Source organism: Manduca sexta, chromosome 23 (assembly GCF_014839805.1).
Source record: "Manduca sexta isolate Smith_Timp_Sample1 chromosome 23, JHU_Msex_v1.0, whole genome shotgun sequence".
Lineage (NCBI taxonomy): Eukaryota > Metazoa > Arthropoda > Insecta > Lepidoptera > Sphingidae > Manduca > Manduca sexta.
In genome coordinates this window covers 7398811-7422553 of record NC_051137.1, presented here as the reverse complement: position 1 = coordinate 7422553, position 23743 = coordinate 7398811, and the positions used below count along the sequence as shown (strand labels likewise).

The window sequence follows — 23743 nt, the reverse complement described above, 5'->3', positions numbered from 1 at the left end:
TCTATAGATTGGCCATCATGCGGTAAAACAATGAAGTATAAAGCGCAGGTGTATATAAATATCCCACAACAGTAATTTGAACAAATAATGTAGCCGTCATTTTATGTTTAAATAACTATTAGCACAGAACATGACTGCACAGGCAAACGTGATTGACCTCAAATACTTACAAAAGTACAGAACCCTATGAAGTAAATAAGCCACTCGCGTATGCCCCGCTAGTTTTTTCACGTTAATCAAGGATGATTTTCTAGCTATGGCAGTACACGGTCAGGCGAGAACGATGCTTATTTATTTCAATTCAAACATTCGCGAGACACGGAATGATTGAGACATACATTTAGTAATTGGCACAAATCAGAGTAAAAATGTGGCGTTAGTGGTATGTGAGAAAGAAGATTATCTTTTTGTGTGAAGATTGTGTTATTCATTTTAAAAATAACAAATATTATCACTAATACGTAAGTAGATCTGAAATTTGAGTACTGTCTTTCGTTTGCAATATTTAAAAAGCGCTGTATAAGATGTAAAATGATATGTCGTGCCCGTTGCCTGTATTCAATGTGTAGGTACCTAATGGGTATTGCACTAGTATTTGATTTAATCATTGTTGGTGCCTACAGGACTTGTTTTTATTCATAATATAGTCCAATTGTATGCGTCGAGTTAGTGCTAGAAGTGGGTTAGATTATATTGCCTAGATATTGAATATACGTAACTATGTACCATACTGAACCTATTTAAATATGTATATATACTTATTTAAGAATTTATAAGCTATAGCTAGAGTCTACAAATTATGCTGCAATAATTAGAACCAATAGTAATTTATTAAGTTTCCTATAATTTAATTGACACTAGCACGATGATTAATAATAATCTTTATATCTAGATACATATATTAACAGTTGCATTCCTTTGTAGTATGCATATCCGCGCGTCGTTGTGGTTTAAAATTATAATAATTTTAAACGTTTCTACACTTTTGGACAGTACTGCGACATGGGGCGATAGACGTGAGTATTATCTTAAAAATAATAATACAATTTATAAAGCCATCACCGTAACTTTCAATTGTAATCTTCAGAGTTATTCCCGCCGGACCAAATTCCTGAAAATGCTCTAAGTCCAAAAAGAGCTGTGGTTCGTCGCAAAATTGTTACTTATCACAACTTCTTTAGAACCAAAGTTCGACCTACAGCTTCAAATATGTTAATGATGGTAAGTTAAAATTATTTGAGTAAATGGTTATTAATAATAAGTAGACATTTGATGTCTTAAAACCTAGATTTAGGTGATGCGAAGACGCTATTGAATTAGTCTAGATTCAGTGCGGAGAGCGCATTGAATATCATGTAGAGGTTTGCGTTGTTGCGACGTTGTGGATAATATTATTAATTTTAATAGTCAGTGGCCTGAAACATCGGGCGACCTACAGGTTAATTGTCCAACCACAATGTTTAAAAAAAATTCCGATCATAATATGAAAATATGATTTTTGCGCCGGATATCCAATACAGGTTGGAAAGAACCGAAATGAATTTAAAACATGAGTGTTTTTTTGCCTTCTCGCTACTCAGGATCTCACGGATTTTTTTCAAAATTCTACGCAAGAAGTGAGTTTAATAATATCCCGGCCAGACACTCATTCCCTTGAGTACTTCACTCACAGAGCAAATTTTTAAAACTTAGATGTTTTATTCTTTCGTCAGCGGTAAATGCAGGACTTGCGTTATAAACGTTTTCAGACTTGGCACGCGGGGGCTGCGCGCCAGGCTCAGAGGTATGCAGAGAAATGCATTTTTTTACAACACAACAATCCTCAAGAAAACATTGTGCCAGATTTAGGCACGTGTGGGCAAAATCTGTTTGTAGCGGCACAGAAGACACCATGGTATGTTTTATTTGAGCAGTATACATCTCAGTATAGGCTCTAAGTTATTTTTTATCAGAAGATCGTAAATCTTATGCTTATTTCTTTGTCAAATGAATTAAAATTTACAGAAGCACACTCACACACGCTCATGTCTCGTATCTTATACCTAAAGGAATATATAAAGACTAGAACTCGAATTGTGCTCTCATAATACTAACACTAATAAGCATTAGTCCTTGTTAACTTAATGATGTTAAGTATATTAAATTATTATCATAATATGTATGTTTAACAAATTATAGATATATTTAAGCAACAACCGAATGAGTGACGGTTTTGAATCTTACAAGAACTTTTTAATTGAAATATAATCATGTTGCGATCTCATTAATTATATGAACTGCTACATCCGGACTTAAAAAATAGGACATATTAACAAAGTTCAATTTTATTGATTTTGAGTATTAAAACTCCTAGTCATAATAATTGCTTGGATTTGTATATAGTATATAGTATTGCGTAAGACTCTACGACCACTGCTCTGAGCACCCGGGTAGAGCACGATGATATCTGATCTAGTCTGGATTTTGTGTTAGTCTGATGTGGCTTCTATAATGTCATGAGACGGAATACACAAGGTGAAAATTGGGTACGCTAGTTGGGGGGACAAAGGCTTGATGTGTGTTTGAATTTCACAACTCATGTAGATGATAAGATGATATTATAATGATATACTTCACAGATGGATAAGTCAACGTTTTTTCTATGTATTAAAATATGTAAAAACGCACAAATAGTTAGAGTAACAAAGAATGAAGCTTTCCTATTCTAGTTAAAGTTCCTTTCACATATATAACAATAAAATGTGTTATCACACTTGTGCTTAATGTTGTAGTAGATGAAATTTTATTAAATTGATTGGATAAAGAGTAAGGCGTTTTATATTTACTTGTTATTGTTATGCTACATAAGTATCGCATTTTCGAATTATTATTATTACTAGCTGTATAAGAGGGCAACACTACTGATCAATTTAGCCTCCCGTAGGCGCCGAGGCCGTCATTAGTCGTTCTTATGAATCATGATTTAAAGACGATAAATTACCATCTTGTTTCTTTAATTTTTTGCTGTTATTTATTTAGTTTCCTCATCCCGTCATCAAGCCTACATATCACGATTTATACTTTTTACATTTATTGTCGTGAACAACATATACATTCTATAAAGTATTTAACATGTCCTTTTTGCGTGATTAAGCGATCAAGGATAGTTTCCCAGTATGGATTTTTTCATTATTTACTTATGATTTATCAACTGCCGAAAAATAAATTCAAAATTAAAACCAGACTTCAATTTTACACTGTAGTACAGAACATTTTCAGTCTGGGTCGTTACCTATATCAATCATAATATTATAGTATATAGGTACATATATATCATTGGGTATAGGAATAAATAAGGAGATAATGGTTTCTCAAATATGTGAAAAGTAATAATTTATTTATTGTATGGAAAATTTACTGACTCACATCATATGTTCAAAATGGTACACAAAATGTAAATGTACATAAATATCATCAGGGCATAACATAATATTTTGTATTTGTACAGTTCACGTAGTTTTTTTTTTATTATAACTGTTTTGGGACTGTGCTTCAGTTTTAATTTTACTTTGTGTATCCAGCCTGCAGTGTTAAAACCCATTGCTCTTAGCCTCTTGTCAATAATTCTTGAATTCATGTCATTATTTGAATTAATTTAATTTTTGTCACGTATCTACTTACTTATGTAGTAAGGCTCGGTATAGAGGCAGGAATATAATAAAATCATAATCTATTATTGTTTCTTCGTAAAAATATGTCACCACTCATCCAGTAATTATTTATATAATATGACATTTATATTATTGTGTATATAAAATCATAACAATAGGGCTGAAATTTCAAGAGTAACATATTTACATTACGTATTAACTAATGAAAATGATCGGGTGGACTAATTGGCACAGAGGTGACGAATCGGAAATATTTTGTTTCTAATTACAATAATGATCCTTTATTGCGAAGTATCATTTGTACGAAGTCCTTTACAAACAGACAAATTGAAATAACATTCATTCTTTGAATAATCAATAAAACCAGATTTTACACAGGTATAGTAGGTACATATTCAATTTATTTTCTATTGAAAATACACGAGTAGATAACATAACCATCACAAATTCGTAACATTTTGTCAATTTATTTCTCTATAATATAGTTAGTAATACAAATAGCGATAAAAATAGTTTTCCACAAATTAACGTATTAACTATAAATTTTTAATTATTTCAGGTTCTTTGCTTTAAGGACGTGGTTCGTAGAATACCGTAATTTTACATACGGGCATCCAGTGGTCAATTTAAAAGTAGTTGGACACTACACTCAAATGGTTTGGGCCACTAGTCACAAGGTCGGTTGCGGATTTGCCCATTGCCCGGGTGGGCCATGGGGCCACTTCTACAACTACGTGTGCCATTATTGTCCAGGGTAGGTATATTGCAAGGAATCTTAGTCATCTTTTAGTTTATCAACGTGAATCTTAACTGGTGTCATAAAACTGCATCTTGTTTATCTGTTGGCTTTATTTTATTTGCGACCAAGGTTTATGACTAAAATACAACATTAATTAAAGAACGTAACGAACGTATTCATATTATTCTGCCATTCAGATGATTTGGCGAAGGTTTTTAGAATTATACCAAATTATTATCATTAACAACAGCTGATAGGGAACTAGTTGTAATACCTACCACCATGTTTCCCTATAATTACTAATACATTTTCATAAGTTCATATAATGTAAATGGAAAAATCTGTAAAAGGAAAATGTAAAATCTCCTGATAGCGTCGTTTTAGCGATTGTTGACCTGCGTGAAAAAGATTAACGTCTAGTATAAAAAAGCTAAGAGTGAAAATCTATGAAAGCTAAGTATATCTTAAAAAAAATGTTGCAAGTTGTTAATTCCTGGTGGTAAGATATATTTTATATCCGCCCGGATAGCGACCACCGTACAAAAGGTGTTTAAAACCCACCGTAGTGGTCCAAGTAAGTGTGTCGCGTTCTGGGATCAGCTTGCGTATATCCAGTTCCAACTGACCGTGCGTAATTGTAGCGACTGCCAAGAGCTAATCATCTCTCGTCATTCGACATCCTATTGGAACCCACTCGACCTGGTGTAGTAGTGCCACTTTGTCATGCCCCTACATAAAAAAAAGAAAAAACACACGCGCATATTCACTAATCACGGATGCTTGCATGCTAAATGTAATAATATGCCGTGAAATTGTCAATCATGAGTGTAAGTCAATGTTTTATTTTGATTCGTTTCAAACACGTCAATATTACTGCATTATATTCAGACCATTGTATTATAATTAAAAGCTAAATTGTTTCCTGGGTTACCTAATCTAATTTAAAATGCAAATATTCTTCTGCAATCGCAATCAGCCGGCTTGGCGTCATCATAAACAATGATCAACGTGCCGTTACGTAGCAAGCTGAGTTATATTACACACGAAGATGCTAAACGATACAGGAATTACTATTAAACGTAGTTTTTTTTTTAATTGTTCATATATTCGTTATATTTTAGGAGACATATAACAGAAGTAGTGTATCAGATGAATTCAGACGCGGGAAAAAAGTGGTTTCCGTGAAATAATTACTTTGTGTTATTGCTTAACTCGACGTAAAGTGAATTTGAAGATATTTCTGATTTAAGTAACGAACCATAGAGAACAGTTGTAGGAAGTTTTTCAGTGTGAGACAATTTCTAACTAATTTGTTCTTTTTACAGTGGAAACTACGACACCATCACTCACTATCCATACAAAACTGGTAAAAAATGCGCCGACTGCAAAGATCAATGCGTTGCCCATGCACTTTGCACTAACGCATGTCCAAAGAAAGATGTGTACACGAACTGCAATGAAATCGTCAATATATCGCCAAACTTCTGTCGCGACGGCTACTGCAACGCAACATGCGCGTGCGGCGATAATCGAATACATAAGAATTACCCTTGGAAATGATTATCCACACTTGGCTTTCTCTTGGCAATACAAATTATGATAGCGTTTATTTTATTACATAAAATTGAGTTTACATAATATTAGAGTTACGATTATCCATATTATACCTACTGTGGCGCAAACGTTGGTACAAATGTATGTGTTTTGGATATAAAGGTCCTATTTAGAACTAATAATGATGAGTCATAGTATCCTATTATCAAGATAACTACACGGATCAAAGCTACAATTGATACTACATAATGTAAGATAACGTAATCATCAACGAGTCAGTTCCGTCAATGTAGTAGACACAGATCTGTAATTATAGATTACATTATCTGATAGGAAATGTAAATTTGATTAAAGGTTTAGACATTTTTCTGTGTTTTGCGTAATTTATTAAAAATAACTATCATTCCAATCTTCCACATGAAACTGAAGATTAAAGTCTCGTGTAATATGAATTCCTGATATCTATCAAGACTTGTATCTTAGTTGGGATTGCGTGTGAATGGCTTTAACCGCGTGTTTAAAACGTGAACGTGTTTACATAAAACGCCCTCTACACGTAAACGTATGCACTAAAGTCAAAAGATTTACATTAGCCTTGTATTGAATTGTAGTCCCATTGTTGGACACGGGCTTTTTTTATTTATTTATTTTAATAAAATTAAGACGCAAAACAGATTACAATCAAAATTAAAGCTAATTATAAAATATAGAAGCATAAAAACTAGATTGTATTCCTAAACATTGCGCTCTTATACTAGTTAATTACTTAAAAAATAAATTAAGACTATTGAGTACTGTGCATAACATACATTAAAAAATTGAAACAAGAAAGTAGTATAAGTGTAACTTAAAAACATATGACTAACTATTGCGGGTAAATATTAATTGTTTTAGACTTCTTGAGAATGATCCAAATCTGCCATTCATAATGTCAAGGTTTTTGTGTTTTTATTGCCTTTAATGGTGTTATTGGGAGTAGGTGAGGCATTCGTCCATCATGGTATCCCGTAGGATTAATTCTACTAAAATCTCCTTATGCTAATTCTATCAGGATTCCACATATTTTCACACTCTTCTAAACATTGCGATATAAAAGTTTGCTGACGGTGTTGCCTTTTATCTTTCAACCAAGCAATTAATTAACAATGATGACGTTGCTTTTAAAAATGAAAAATGCATGCCCTAGGATCGAACCCAAGAGTCGAGTAGCTCTAGGAATCTTGTTCCACTGTCACTACGTTATCGCTGCTTGTTAGAAATTTTATTATTCTTCAACTCTATCGACAGGTTATGGTTCCATCGTTATTCATGGTATGATTTACTTATTACCCTAATAATATATTACAGCACAAAGCTATCAAACAGAATTTTAATTGCAATCGCGATAGATAATAGGTACCCTTATAGAAATTTTCTAAAATCTTTGAAGAACCTGGTCCGGCAAGTACACTGTGACACTACGTGTATGGCTGAAACTCTATGCTATTATCTACTAGAAATACTCTATCCGCCCCTAGCTTCATCTAAATTAATGATTTTACTCATGTTCAAACGGGTGCTTATTGTAATTTCTAATTACCGTTGCCATGAAATGAAATAAATTCATTAATCATGTACATAACAAAACACTAGATACATAAGAAAAGCATACATTTGTTTATCTGATAGTATTTACTTTGTCAAAAGCGCAATATCGGCCATACCGTTGAATTCGGCGGCAAAATCTGGTCCATAATATGAATGAATCTATTCATTTTCATATAAATTATACTATTGCATATTTCAACCACTTTGTAACAGCAACACAACCACTACTCGACCACGTTTTGTCGCTGCTAGGTGGTATGGCTGTGGTACGTGTGTGTGGACCCTTTATTTTAAAAGAAATAGTCATATTTGCATGGTCGAAAGCTCGCGGCTGGGTGGAGCAGGTGAGTCAGCAGGTGGGGTGGTTGTCGGACCGAAACCGAACATTGTTTACTGGACCCTTTCTTACTAAAAGTCCGTTAATAGATAGGATAACCTAACAAAGGTTTGTTATATAGCATATTTCGTTCGATAGAAAGTATTGTAACAATATAATACTTACCTACTACAACGTTTAACTTATTAATTGCCTGGTCAGCTGTAAAATGATAGCCGCAAAGACTCCTTTGGAAGTTGAAAATTTAGATCAATTAAAAGTATTGGACAATTGTTATTACTAGGCAACTAAATTGGACTAATAAGTCAACTGGTACCTATTGTGTATGTACTTATAGCATTAAAACACGATAAATATTAACATGCTAAAACTTTCTATCGGTCATGTCTACAAGTGTCCAGTTTTCGCGGTATAAGTTTTATTGAAAGCAATTAGTATTCAGCGATGTTCCCGACGAGCCGATCAACATGTTTCCCACCCCCACCACATCTCCGACCCAATTGTAATGCAACGGCTGGCGCCGAGTCCGGCGCGGAGCAGGCGCGCGGGCATTGCGCCGCCGGCGTCCGCACTTCGCGACCACCTGCCGCCGTCCCGCCGCGCTGCCCGCGCCATGGTCTGCGACGATGGGCTGCACGCATCATCGCCCCACGTTCGCCACAAGTCTCTGCGCCGGCTTGCCTCAACACGCGGCTTCAAGCCTCATAATGATTACGGTTGGATCCGGGTTTTTGAAGGCCTCGAGCCATTCGCCGTCGACGCTCCCAGCAAACTTGTCAAGGTCGCGCTGAACACCACCGTTGAAGATGTAAATAAGAAGCTGGGGCTAGGAGACGAATTGTCACTCTGGGTGCAAATTGGCGGTGAAAAATCACGGAGATTGGAGAACGATGAATTCCCGTTACGAATTCAAGAGCAGTTTCTGGCCACATGTGGATGGAAGTCCGAAGCTCGCAGACTCCGCATGGCTGTCGATCCTGAGTTACGTCATACGTTACGGTGGTGCACCGGCCCGTCTGCACGGCATAGCAGAGTGATGAGGTCGGGAACTTTGCATGTTCTTAAAGGACATGTTTTTCCACAATGGAAGCCCAAGCCAGCTCAGATTATGGGGTCCAGATTATACACTTATGGTATGTATAAAATATAGTATAACATAGGAGTTTGCACCTTGAGAAATATTGAAAAAAAATATATTTTTCAGGTACTAATTGGGAAATGCTGGAATTAAGTGGCGGCAGCATCGAATTTTGTCCACCAAAAGCTCAAAAACTGGTGTTGTGTGTGAAACCTCTATCTCAAGGACTATCTGGAGATGCGATAACAGCTCATATTTTCCTGGGATTCAACACTGTTTGGGAGAGAAACATGTGGTTTTGCTGGCTTAAAGAGGTAAATATGTTTATTATCTTAATGTTACACAAATATCATATTTATGTTAGAGTTAAAAACTTACTTATGGTTACATCAGAAAGCATTTCTAACGCGGTTACGTAAATGTAAGCAGAGCATATCTCGTCTGCTTAGCATTTAGTGTCATCTGTTTGCTTCACGGAATGTGCAAACACTTAGCAGATGATTGAGGATTTGATTCCGGTACACTTCTCAAACTAACGAACCGACAACATAACAGTAGCAAATTGGTAGAAACTGAAGTTTATCAAGCTTTTGACGTTTCAATACGCCGGTTTAGTTTTATCTCGATAGGGCTGTCTCAACGGTAGTATGTAATTATTTACGGTATAATAATAATAATTGGTGAATACATATAAACACCATAACAATATCGTTGTAGATATAGAACAATGCAATTTGGAAAATACATTAAAAGTAATGATACACGGTATTAGATAATAAAATTAGCGTATTAAAATCTATTTCTTATGACCCACTTAGTTGAATTATTTAAGAAATATAGTAACCAATTTAAATATTATGGCAGTTGATACGTAAATCGCAACCTTTATATTTCATATATGTAAAAAAATATATCTTTGCAGTAGATATGTATTAATTGTAAATAAGAGATACTTTTCGGAGGTAATAGGTATGCAAAAAATATACTTACTCAATTAAGTAATAATGAAATGTTTATTAGCTCTTTGTCACTTTTACAACAAAAAAATATTATTTACAAAAATCATTGAGCCTATACAACTTCTCGTTTGGCTGTGTAGATAATATTTTCACTGACGTTATTAATATTATTTTTGGAATTAAAATTTTGAATATTAATACTATTCTATATAACAACAACAAAAAAATCTAAATGCAACATCACCCTGAAAGAAATGTCACGGTTGAAATGTACAAAGCAGAGAGCGCGCTTGGCAGTGATATCGCGCCAACCGAACAACGCACTACGAAAAAGCTACTCGTAGCGACCACGGTGCACATTAGCTTTCTATTTCTTTTAAAATACTTGAGTGACACTTTTCATCTATCATTCTTAGTTGGTGAAGGCATAAATGCATCATTAAATTTCACATACGATTGACCGTCAACTGTGCAAAAACAAGAGCCTTCCAGTGAACACTGCGAGATGCTTATCAGAAATCGTCATTATGATGATTTCCAGAAAACAATACAACACCAAGGGCATAAAAGTCGTTTATGCAAGTAGCATTTTCGTGATCGGAATAATGAAGTAATGTAGATATTTCCATAGTCTTTGGGAATAACAATGAACGAAGTTCGACGGCCTCGTGACTAGGCACCGCGACAGACGAATGCTGTCACCCTGCAGAATCAAAATTCGATGTAATGAGACAGTATTTCTTAAAGGACTTTGGTTTTATAAAATTGTTCACTACTACAATTGAGTTACTGTATCATTATGTGATTATCTTAAGTGACTTCATAATGTGTGGGGCAGTGTAAGTGAAGTGAAAAGTTGTTATGGTTGAAAGCAACACAATGAAGTCTGACGAGGAGGTAGATAGTCTCGACGTGTTCTCACAGCAAACTGTTGAAGATGTCTTCTTAGATAGCTTGGAACCTAGCGTACTCGAAAAGAAAAATGAAATTATGGTGCGTTGTAAATTTATTGTGTTTCGTGCCCACCTATGATTTAATCTTCGCAATATTATTACATTTACATAAATAATTAATTATTCCTTATAAGCCTAGATTTAGATTATCATAAATCATTTTCAAAAATCACACAATTAGTTATGAATTTCAGTAGCTACGCCTAATATTAAATTTACAATTCGTTTTAAAGAGCTAAAATACTTTATTGTTTTAAGTTCATGTATACACTCTGATTTTATAGTAGTTTTGGAAACGAAATTTTTAAATTTTGTGTCAATATTAGAGTTTAAAAAAATACCAATGTAATAAAATATTTTTTTTTATAAACATTAAATTTAATGTTACGAATAATAAATGAGAACTCGTGGTAATGCAACTAAATCTCACGTACTACTACGATCAGTGCTATTCATAACTATGAATTAATTGTCGCGACGTTACTATCATTATCAAACTCGAACGAGTGAAAAATAAATCAAAAACTCTTTCTTTTAAATTATCAATAGTACAATTAATTCACTATTTTTTTTTGGTCCTACAAATTGTTCTAAGGAACCACATTTTGGTTCCAAAACGACTATAAAATCACGATGTATAGTTTGTGATTACTTAACACTTCGTCACGGAGCCACTACGGATTAGTCACAACGTCAAATAAATATTTATATTTCTTTCGTATAGGCGACACAGAGCACCCAGCCACCAAACGTGTTAGACCTTAGCGGTGGAAGTCGAGGGTTCCTCGGAGACTCGATTGCCGAGCATGCTGTCAGTGCCTTTACTGTAAGAGTTCTTCGTCTTCAAGGAAATGCCCTCGCCACACTCCCGCCTCAAGTGTGGAGTCTGCAGTCGCTTACTCATCTGGACATCAGTGACAATAGAATTACGGAGCTGCCTTCAGAAATATGTCAGCTTACACAGTAAGTTTTCGTTTATATTATGTTTTTGGTAGAGCGTTTACATTAAAAGCAATTTGTGTTTACAAAATTATTCGTATTTATAGCTATGTACTGTATTCCGATGAAAGTATAACCTAAAAATACTAATGTATCCCATTTGTTTTAATTATAATATTAGCATTGGTAGAGACTGAAAACGGTATTCCGTTATATAATTTATTTTTGAAGTGATACATATGTAAAAATTATTTTTAACACCTTGTGTAGCGTGGTAGCTATCCGGGCGGATATAAATTATATCCTACTACCCGCAAATTTATTGATGAATTAATCTGCTGAATCATTAAAGGAAATGTTTAAGACGTGTTAAAAATAATTATATAACTAGATAAAATTATATTCTACAAACTAAACCAGATTACCCAAGTCAATTTCAAACTATGGCTCAATTCAGTGTACTTGCTCAAGTTATTTAACCACTCAGATCTTCGAAGCTCAGTTAGCAGATATCTAAGTTTGAGGATGAGTCAAACGCGTACATATGGTCGTATGAGGCCATAGCTAGTTCCATTCGGTAACGCTCGGCCGGTGGTGCGTGACAGACCGGCATCTCTCAGAAATATCTTAGCCTTACTTGTTTTAATTCTAAAAACCGCTCGTTTTTAAATAACTTAGAGATTTGAATTTACTAAATAATCTTGCCAATGCGAATGTATATGTAAATCTTTAGATTTTTTATTAGAAGTAAATGCAGAAACTTCTAAAAGTATTTTATACACGGGCATAAAAATTAGGTACACAAAGACACTAGTTATCTTAGCCAGTTATAGACGCACCAGCAGATTTATTTCGGGAAAGGTCTTTCAAATTTATTAGTACCCAATACATTCGTATGATAAGAATAATCTGATTTTTAAATGTACAAGGCACTCTCGTCTTGTAGTATTTTAGGGACTTTTGTAACAGGAAAGTCATTTCACGCGGCGAAGCCACGAGCCATACCTAATAATACGACGTATATATGTTTATACAATATGAAATAAACTACAAGTATATTTTATTATGATAGTTAACCTAGTATCTTAGAAAGCAGGAAGTGAATGCAAAACAAAAAATCTTATATACCATATTTGGATTAGCGAATCACAGCCCTGTACAAATAGAAACTTTAAGCGATAATCGAAGCACCGAAGTTGTGACAGTGATGAATGATTACCAGAATGATCTATCACGATCGGATCGTCATCATAGTTTTTCAAGTACGCTCGTTAAAGTAAATTATGTTTCCGTTGTGTGCTAATTTTTTTAAGTGAGCGCTTGCGTACGCGCCGGGTAGTAGGTGCAGTGTATCTACATCTGTTCGCCGAAGCGTGCCGAGTTACGTTCACTTCGCTTCGTACAACCCCTATTAGCTCACCTTACCTATTTTAATGAGCTTTGTAGTCAACTTGTGATTATTTTGTTGTTTAGGTCTACAATTATTTCTTTATTAGGAAAAATTATACCACTTGCTTCCGATGAGATGCAATTGATTTGCAACAAAATTTAATATAGCAATGTCTACTTATATACTATTTTATTTTAAAGCAAACTTAATAAGGAAACATCTGCATTGGAATGATAAAAAAATTTAATCATACATAATTTTTTAATAATTTAAATCAAAATATTTAAAAAAATAATATGTTGAGTAGTAGTCACGTTAAAGTTTTCTATAGAGTATGCAATACTACATATGGATGTTTTAAATTAAATAAATTTGTGTAGACAGAGAGATTTTCTGACATCCAAGAAACGTGTTTGCTTCTTCACCGTGTTTTGTATCAACAGACAGATAAACGACACGATGATAATTTATAATTATTAAATATGAACTAAAACGAAATCTCAATTTTCTTTCTTCAATAGATAACTCATATAGTGACACGAGCGCGGTTTGCAGCAATTATTCATACACTTAAAAACAAAGCCAAATAAAACAGCAGAATACAAAAGGAAAGCATGTTTACTAACGAAGTTGAATCTATGGTGTATTCGATTCCTTGATAGATAAAGTACAACAATGCGTATGCAACTTTGATGGTGGATGGCGCTTGCTAAACGCGTGGTCAGTGGGGCGGCGCGACTTGCGGTCAGTCTTACCAAACGCCTCATCACAACAAGTATTCACATACATTTTTATTTTAATCAAAATAATAATATTGACCGTGAAACTTTCGCCTGAATTGATGTGTCACAATATTGTATGGATGTGTAGTAAATTCAATGGTGAGTCAAATTAAACAGTTTTAAAATTCGTTAGTTTTGGCAGTGGAATTTTAGGTTCGTTTAAAATAGAAAGCAATTTTAGGCAATATTTCTACAATCCATGACCCTTTTTATTACTATCTTTATATAATTTATTTCTGAGCTGTACATGTAGGTACGTATATTTATTTAATTTTTAATCTATAAATTAAAATCGCAATCTGCGAATCGTGTCTGTTTCTTCACTAGCTCCTTATTAACCACGCAACGCAGTTTGTTCGATATGTTTTTTAGTACTTACCTAACATTCAGATATTTTTAGGGATCTTTTAAATAAATCTCATACATTAATAAGTTTTTTTATAATCAAAAAAATGTTTAATACGTGAACTCTCACAGAATATTGTTTAATACGTGAACTCTCACACAATATTGTTTAATGCGTGAACTCTCATAGAAAATTGTTTAATGGGTTTCATATACTATCGTGTAATACAGGACGTAATATCATGTAATACATACATACAGGGGCGGGTCGCTCGACTTTATTAATTATAATCGGTATTAAAATTAACGGCAGTCAAATTATATTTATTTATTAACCTACCAAAGCATTTAGCAAGTGTTTACTGCCATTTTGCACCGGTTGTCATTGTTAATCTGCTGAAAAGATCGTAACAGTTGCACATTTGTGTTACATATTCCGTCATGAACAATTTAAACAATTGTTTACGGTGATATTATTTTTAATAGAAAACAACAGTGAACATTTATACAGTTTAGACGCCGCATATGTGCTTTCAACTAGTTGCAAAGAAATAAAACACGACTATAAAGCTGACAATTCCGTAGAGTTTAAAAAGATATGATTAAATTAGATTTGACGAGACTATATTTCGAAAAAAATATTGAGTATATTTTATCGTATTAATTTAAAAAGTTTAAAAATCTGAGGATTTAATTAATACACTTTTGCTGAGCGTATCATAGTTAAAACAATGGCAGCCATTTCGTATTTGGTAGATGTGAAATTTAAAATATTAAAAATTTAATTACGCCAGTCTCGCTTAACGAATTTCTGGGTCATATGCCATTATCAAATATACAAGACGACCGCGAACCGCATCCTTAGTTGGAGGTTCCGTACATAAGATCGGTTGATAAGCACAAACATGGCTGTTGAATTCTTTTGTTTGACGGCACAGAGTTGTAAGTTATAATAAAACGAACTTCCTAAAATAAACAGCGATACTTCATTACAAAAGATCTTTATGATATGTGACACGTCTTTCTAAGTAACTGCAAGGTTTCATAGTAGGTACGTATTAGGAACTAAATAATATAGTTCATTATCAGATTGTTATCTCGATGTGCAATGAAGTTCTCATGATACAAAAAAAAAAAATATGAGCATAAAATCGATAAAAATATGTATGGTTGGAAAGATCAAATTCTTACCGCAATAGCGCAACCATTAATCATTATTGAAGATTGATGTAACGCTGAAGGTTGAAGTTTTTATGAAAATTGTAAATAGCAAATTACGATTTTTTTTAATATTCTCCTGCAGTACATTTATTTAAGTAATAAAAACATCGGCCTTTTGAACTAAATATATCCAGGACAAAAATAATTACTAATTAAAATAACATGACCTTAAAAAAAACGTAAATATTCCTCACGGCGCGTAATCTATTTTATTATTTTATTGCGAATAATCGATAATAACGTGTATCCTGCGGCAGCAATGTTTATAAACTGCACTAATTTAATCGTATTTAAAGATGAAACGGCGCTCTAATATCCGTGCAAGAACTTGGTAGAGGAAATATGATTACAGGGAAAGTACTTTATTTCATAAACATACATTGTTGTACTATTACATACCTATTAATCATTCGCGATTGACTTATATTCCTAATTTAGAAAGGAAGATACTTCAAATATAAATAATATAAACTATGACAGTAATATTTAGCACTACTTTAGGAATTATAGGTCTACTTGCTTTTGCTCGCGGCTTCGCTAGCACGAAAAAGTTTTTCCGGGATAAAAGTTCCACTATATACTTTTAGTTTTTAAATACCGAAACAATAAAAAATAACGTTATGCTAGGCTACTGAACATAAATTTGTCAAAAGTAAACAAAAATATAATCTTACTGTGGTTCATCATTCTGGTTTTCTACCCTCTATTCATATAACTTTACAATATTTACTGTCTTATTGTCTTTTATTAAATAATCGTCTCTTATGCACATTCAGTATTCATTGATGAACGTCAGAATGACGTGTGATACCCATAGTATACGCTCTTACTACGTGTTGTATCCATAATTGTATGCAGAATTTATATAAACAAAAATTCTATCTGCACATTTATAATGTATTATCTCTTCTATATAACCAATTTATAATATTTATATATTTTATTGATAATAACAACTATTTGTATTAATTATCCTAGGATAAATAGTACCCCGTTTTAAACACATTGCACGCTCGGATAAGTGTGAGATTTGACATAATTAAAGTTCGTATAGAGAAATAGTGCAGAAAAATAACAAGTATGTATACTTCATTTGTGTTTTTACTTACTACTTAATAACTTCGACGGACGAATTTCGACGATTAGCAAACCCCAAGAGATAATGGTTTCTGGGCGTTACGCAAATGCAGTAGAGACTAGAGATAAAGATGCAATACCGTTCGATTAACACTGAGGATAACCGTAATTATCTTTATTAATAAAATAACATCTTCTTTGTATAATTGGTATTATAATAAATAATAATATATAAGTATCTTGTATGCGGGTAAGTTCGTGTCCGTGGCCAATGCTGGCGCTACCAATGTTGACGTTCACTGCCATCGTTACGACGCCTGCGTCACCAGTTTGAAAGATAGATTAACAATTACATTATTACTCATGGAAGCAAATACGTGCGATAAAAGTAATCTTCTACATTAATTCAGGATCTGGTATATTCTCCTAACAAACATTAATTTACACACATGTATAATATCGTAATTATTAGTAAGATAAGGTTTAAAATAAAAATTAAGATAAGATTAGTAAGATAGTCATTTCTTCGTGCAGAGTTTTTGCTAAACCTGAGGAGATTTCAATGATAACATCGCTACATTATGCTTTTATCAATACGTGCCTGAACCAAAATATATTTTTATAGCATATATAATCAACTGTGAATATCATTTAATAAACAATTGATCTGCCTCGGCGTCGGGTGGGATAATAATTATTTTTATTTTATTCAAATAAGGGCAACAAATGTTATTCAATCACAGATCAATAAGTAATAGGTATTATAAGCATTCAACAAATAATATTACTATTACATCCATAATATACATAAAAAATACTGTACTTCTGATGCCTCTAACCTTTTAAAGTCGAAGTCCTCGTCTGTGTTTAAACAATTACTCCATGGTCAAAAAGTATAACTGCGGAGGCAAATGAGTAAATGGGCCACCCATAAACATCCACAGTACCATAGATATCATCGACGATCGGTATCTGTTAACATATGAATAATTTCCTTGAACACGATTTTATGTAATATAATGTTGAAGTATACTATCAATTTTCCACCGCTCATAGTACTTTACGAGGCAATTGCGATACCCACACATCCGTAATGGTTTCGATAGAATCTCCTTTTGTAACATTACTGTATAATAAATCAAACGCAAGCGATAACAAGACTTATTTACATAAAACAAGTTCATTCTTAACTACGCCCGTTGTGTAATCTTATTGTTATATGAACGAGGAAGAACAATAAGCTTTTAATGTTAGCTTACATGTTTACAAATTGATTTATATTCAGATTGAACAAATATACTTTAGTTAGAAAGGAAAGAGTTTTCTTTGTGTTAAAAGAAATCCGAGTAGGTCTTTCTCCAGTCAGTCCATTTAGTCAGATACCAAGCTGTAGTAGTCAAGCCCTATTTCGGTGCAAAGGTCTAAACTTCTCCCTATACCTAAGTATATATTATATATTAATATGTGAAGAAAACACTCTGTATCCTTTTTGAGCAAAATGTGCGCATGTAGAAGGGTTATATTTGGCATAATTATAGTTCATAAAAATAACGGTTCAGAAAAATATTTGTTATAAAATATATACATATTCATATTAAATTCGACGGTCGAATTACGACTACTGGACGTCCTCTAGTATCATTAAATAAATATGTTATTAAATACAAATAAGTAAATTTTAAGACTAATTTCATTTTCGGTAATATTTTCAGACTAGACGAGCTTCGAGTAAGCGACAACGAGCTTCAATCCATCGACTGTGTGCTCCGGTTACCACGATTAAGAATTCTTATAGCGGCTAGGAACCTCATCAGTAGGTTTGGGGTCAGTTGTAATTTGTTTACATTTTACTAAAAACACAATATAGTTTCTATCAATTTACTAACCACATTTAAACCATTATTGAAAAATACCTACTACTTATTATTAAGGAGCATCAGCCAAAAAAAAATTCAAGATTAACGGTAAATTTTACTAGTCCTAAATACATAGACGAGTGTTACTGAACGTACATGTTTACATGATGTGAAAAATATTATGTAATCATAATCGCTTAAATATTTTAAACAGTATCATTGATAGCAAATTCTTATGATATGACGTATATTTTAGACAGACAACAAGTCCTTGGTCCCACCTGCGCGATTTTAAAGCTAATCTTAACCAAGAACACCTAATGAGTGCTTTTACTCCGCAACTCACAAACGAAAATAAAAATTCTATATCCTAACAATAATAATCATTTGAATATTACAGCCAGTCAATAACAAAAAGATGGCTCCGGACGATGACACCAAGTCGGATTACCGTGGACCCCTCACTAACGTGGATTTGCGACACAATAGACTGAAAGGAAGCATTATTCTTGGTAATTATGAAGTGAGTATTACCGTTTTACTGTGATCTGTAGCACTACTGAAATATTGTGTTAGTTTACCGACAAATGAAGGTGTTCAAGTAATGTACAACTTGTGAAATTACTTAGCTGAAGTAATCAAAAAAAAATCTACAAAACATGAATTGGGTATAACGTTATCTGAGTATGAGGAAAGTTGAAGAAATTATAGGGATTTAGTCTTCTTCTAAATATTCGAACATAACTAGTTGAAATGTCAAAATCTTTTTTTCGACATGTTTAAGTAATATTAAAGAGCTGCACTGTAAGCGTCGCGACGCACATTCACATGTCGCATTACACTATTTGACAACAAGTTAACAATGCCTGCTCTATACTGAAGTGCAAAATACAAGTATGAAATATAAATGTATATATTAAATTATATAATATTTTTTTATTTGTATTTCTGGTGGTAGGGTGTTTGTATCCACCATCCACCAGAAGGCGTAAAACTCGCCATAGTGACACCCATAAGTGCGTCGCGTCCGGCATCAGCCTGTGTATATCTAAGAGGCCGATATAATGGTGTCGGCTACCGAGGGACAATAATCTCTCGTCAGTCGACACATTGAACCCACTCCAGTTACCATCAGGTGCAGTGGCGTCACTTTGTCGTGCATGAAAAAAAAATGCAATATTTGCAGAACCATGAAGAGTATGACCATGTATATTTAAAATATTATGTCAACGTATATATAATTGCCCTTCTGCGTGTACAATGGCATCGGGGTCGCTTATCAATTGACCCAGTTGTTTTTCCCTTTATACTTTTAAAATGTTTGTTATAAAGTTTATAATGTAAACAATAGTCTGTCTTGTATGTTTGTTGGATTAAAAGTCCATACGCGGTAAAATGTGTATATAACACAACAAGATAATGCTTCTCTTGGTAAAAGGACTTATAGAAATAGATAAATATTCTACACACACACATCACGCATTTATCTTCGAAGGGGTATGCAAAGGCGCAACCAGGGCACCCACTTTTCGACAAGTGTGTTCCGTCCCATGATGGCGATCACGCACGATGACGGTCCGATGTGGGGATAGGCTCGCTCCCATCAGGTAGCGAGCCTATCCCCATATCGGACACAAATTCCAGACTCCGGGCTGACAATGAGCAGAAAAACCCAAATATCACTTTGCCTGACCCGGGATTCGAACCCAGTGCCTCACAGTACAGCCGTACTACGCCACCGAGTCAGTCTCATCAAACATTCCAAACTCAACTTTACCTCTTTACACTCATATAGATAACCAATTAATAGATTTAACGATATATTCCAGCATCTAGTGTCTCTAGATCTATCCCACAACTCAGTGGAGGTGTTGGTTGTGTCGGCGCTACGTGGGTTGCGCGAGCTGGACGCGTCCCACAACGCGCTGCAGCACATCGCACTGCACGGCGCTTCGTTACGCACTCTACGCGCCCCGCACAACCGTGAGTGTCATTTCAGTATTTACGTTTCATTTCAATAATAATGAATTCAATATTAAAAGTAGATCAATTTCCGCAAACCGAGGTAAATGAAAATCGGGTGGGTATTTGTTCCTTGAATACAACTAATTAATGAAATAATTTCAAACTTGAAAACAGTTTGATGACAATAAGGGCAATATCGTTGCCTGTATACCTATCTATTAATTTAAGTACATTATTTTAAATAACATTTGATTGGCACGCAGCATTCATATAGCGAAAAATAATAAAATAATTATAATCTATTTCGACTCGATGCGCAAATGATTTGGATATCAGAATAATATAGGCGCGTGCGCTTATGTCTCGACGATAAGATAATAATACAGAGTTTTGAAAAATAAATTATTCACCATAATCGATTAAAATATATAATTATTATTATGAGATTTTATGTTATTTCATTGACATGTAATATGGTCTAATTTTATTTTATAGTTTTATATATTATGTGATATACACAGTCAAACCTTTTATCTTTTAAGGGGTAGGGAAAGGCACAACTAGTTCATCCACTTTTTGCCGCGTATATTGGGCATAAATTGGGCGTATATTAGGCGTGCCATATTGGGCACATTTCAGACTCCAGCAAAATACTGAGCACAAAAACCTAATATCACTTTGCCCCAGTCCCAGAACTAAAACCCGAGAGCTAACAGGACAAGCTTAAAAAATATTTTAGTTAATGCAAAATATACAAAGTTGCAAAATATTTGTCATGTTTTTACAAAACTTGCCTTTAAGGTGTATAATAAAAAAATATTTACTTTATACATAAAACACAAAAAGTAACGTAATCTTTATTTTTTAATTTCAGAATTAGAAACACTGACAACCACGGTACCACCAATAAACCTGGTAGAGATCGACGTATCGTACAACAAACTAACATTGTTACCACAATGGCTTAGCGGCTGCTCAGATCTCACCACATTACACGCATGCAATAACCAACTGACATCCTTGCCCGAGCATTTGTTCTGCAGCGAACTCTCTAGCCTCAGCAACCTTCACTTAGCTCATAACAAAATTTCGAGTATGCCGTCGATGCCCAGGCTGCGAGCGCCGTTAAAGGAATTGTTACTGCATGACAACTGCATACAGGCCCTGCCAGAAAATTTCTTCTCTGTATGCGACAGACTATGTATTTTAAACCTTTCAAATAATAGATTGAGCCGGTTACCTCATGCCAGAGGAATGTCTCAGAGCCTAGAATGCCTGTACTTGACAGCTAATTGCTTATCTGATGACGTAGCCGAAGTTATCATAGCCTTTCGAGGATTAAAGATTTTACACCTGGCATATAATTGTTTAACAAATCTACCAGATAATTGTATAAGTTTTTGGCCTGATATTGAGGAGTTAGTCCTGTCAGGTAATTCCTTATCGAAGTTGCCAGAAAGCTTGCCACAATTAAATAATATAAAGATAGTCAGAGCTCACTCAAATAAATTGCGTTCCGTTCCTATGTTTGCATGCAGTCCATCTATAAAAATCTTAGATTTTGCTCATAACGAACTTGATAGTTTAGACCTACGACTACTTGCGCCAAAACAACTGAAATTTCTTGATATTTCTTGCAATAAAAAACTTCAAGTAGATCCATCGCAGTTCAACGCATATAGATGTCAGAGACCATTAAGTTTGGTTGATGTTACCGGTAGGCATTCCCTACCTTGGACACAAAAAACCGGGTACCACGAAGAACTAAATGGAGTTACGCCATGGATTACTGGATTCTCTGAATGTCCAAACAAATATTTACAACTATGTTGCTCTCAAATTCGCCTGCCCTCTTTTTGTAACAAAGAAGGGCTCTTTGCAGTAATTGACGGGGAAACAGATACAGAAGTGCCAAAAATATTACAGTCATGTATACCAGGGCTCTTATTAGAAGAAAGGTCCATCAAAGAAACCATTAATGAATATATGAAGTACGTAGTTTTATCAGCGCATAGAGAATTAAAAGAAAAAGGTCAAAGGAAAGGGGCTTCTTTAGTGATGTGTCACTTATCTCCTGCACCGCCAGCAGAAAACGTTTTTGGACAAAGTAATAAAAAGTATAATCTAAGGTTGGCAAATGTGGGAAATACCAAAGCTGTGCTGAGTAGACGCAATGGACTTTTAAATTTGGGAATTGAAAACAACAAGCGCCTTGGATGCTCATCTACTTACCCAAACACTGTACCTGATCCAGATGTAATACAAACTGTAGTAAAAGAAGATGATGAATTTTTAATATTAGGGAATGGTAATTTTTGGAACGCTATCAGTGTCGATACGGCCATCACTGAAGCAAGAACTGAACGTAACCCAGTGCTTGCGGCGAAGCGACTTCAAGACCTCGCGCAGAGCTACGGAGTTGAAGAATGTATATCAGTTTTAATAATAAGATTCGACTCTGGAAGATCTGACGTAGATTTATTGATGCGAGAATTACGTCAAACAATAAACAGTAATAAATCTGTGTGTAGATCAGATTGCTGCTGTTCCCGATTAGAACCTTGCTGCCATTCTATTTCCCCACCGAAGCCAAGTAGTGACAGATCTTCGCCCAGCGGGCAAAGCGACCGCCCTCCAAGCGAAGCAATTAGTCATCAGCATTATGCAAGCGTACGATCGCATAACAAAGCATCAGAGCGTAGAAGTTATCGCAGTGGTGTCGCGAGAGCCATCCGCGTGCGTGTCGAAGAGGACAAAGAAGATGATCGCAGAAACGAGGAACTTTCTAACCCAGAAGAGCAATTTAAATGCTGGGAGTATATGCTAGAACAAAATACTCAAATGCTATTCGATAAGGAATTAGATAATTTGTCCAAAGGAATGCGTTCCAATACCAGCAGTTTGAGAAATTTAAAAGGTTTATCGGGTAGCAGTCCACAGCTTCATTTGACTGGAAAGCCGACAAAAGTACCATTTTTATCAAAGCACTTTGGTAGTGCCAGATCCTTTGGCAACACATTAAAGCCGGACTTCCGCTTTGGGTCTGGCAGAATGCCGAACGGTGGGCCAAATGCAGCATATTTTGGATCTTTACAGCGGCTCATGCCATATCATTTGGAATATGATTTTGCTGTAATACAAGAAAAATCTTCACAATCACAAGACTCTCTTGATCTCGAAGGCCGCATGCAGCAGTATTGGGGAGTTGCTACAACCGAACTATAAAATATTTGTACTACGCAAAATGTAAATAAAATGTCACTGTATTTGGATGTACATTCATGTATTTATATAGACACCATTTATCTTCC

At 34.5% G+C, this 23743-nt stretch overlaps 2 protein-coding genes across 4 annotated transcripts; both read left to right on the top strand.

The window, feature by feature from the left end:
* Positions 1 to 242: 242 nt before the first annotated feature.
* Positions 243 to 6316, top strand: LOC115445060 (cysteine-rich venom protein TEL1). Of its 3 annotated transcripts, none has more exons than XM_030171145.2 (6): positions 243 to 461; positions 925 to 1016; positions 1088 to 1221; positions 1749 to 1894; positions 4210 to 4404; positions 5715 to 6316. In XM_030171145.2, exons 2-6 carry the CDS (start codon positions 926 to 928, stop codon positions 5947 to 5949), a joined length of 801 nt encoding a protein of 266 aa, XP_030027005.1. In that variant the 5' UTR covers positions 243 to 461; position 925; the 3' UTR covers positions 5950 to 6316. The 3 variants fall into 3 exon arrangements, with proteins under 3 accessions (XP_030027005.1, XP_030027006.1, XP_037298003.1); XM_030171146.2 differs by lacking the exon at positions 243 to 461 and adding an exon at positions 581 to 678; XM_037442106.1 differs by lacking the exon at positions 243 to 461 and adding an exon at positions 586 to 682.
* A 469-nt stretch (positions 6317 to 6785) lies between these two features.
* On the top strand, positions 6786 to 23708 carry LOC115445054 (protein phosphatase PHLPP-like protein). Its single transcript, XM_030171139.2, has 7 exons — positions 6786 to 9000; positions 9072 to 9259; positions 11582 to 11820; positions 18324 to 18435; positions 18868 to 18990; positions 20297 to 20450; positions 21307 to 23708. The coding sequence occupies exons 1-7, from the start codon at positions 8373 to 8375 to the stop codon at positions 23655 to 23657; spliced, it is 3795 nt and encodes a 1264-aa protein (XP_030026999.2). The 5' UTR covers positions 6786 to 8372; the 3' UTR covers positions 23658 to 23708.
* The last annotated feature ends 35 nt before the right edge of the window (positions 23709 to 23743 follow it).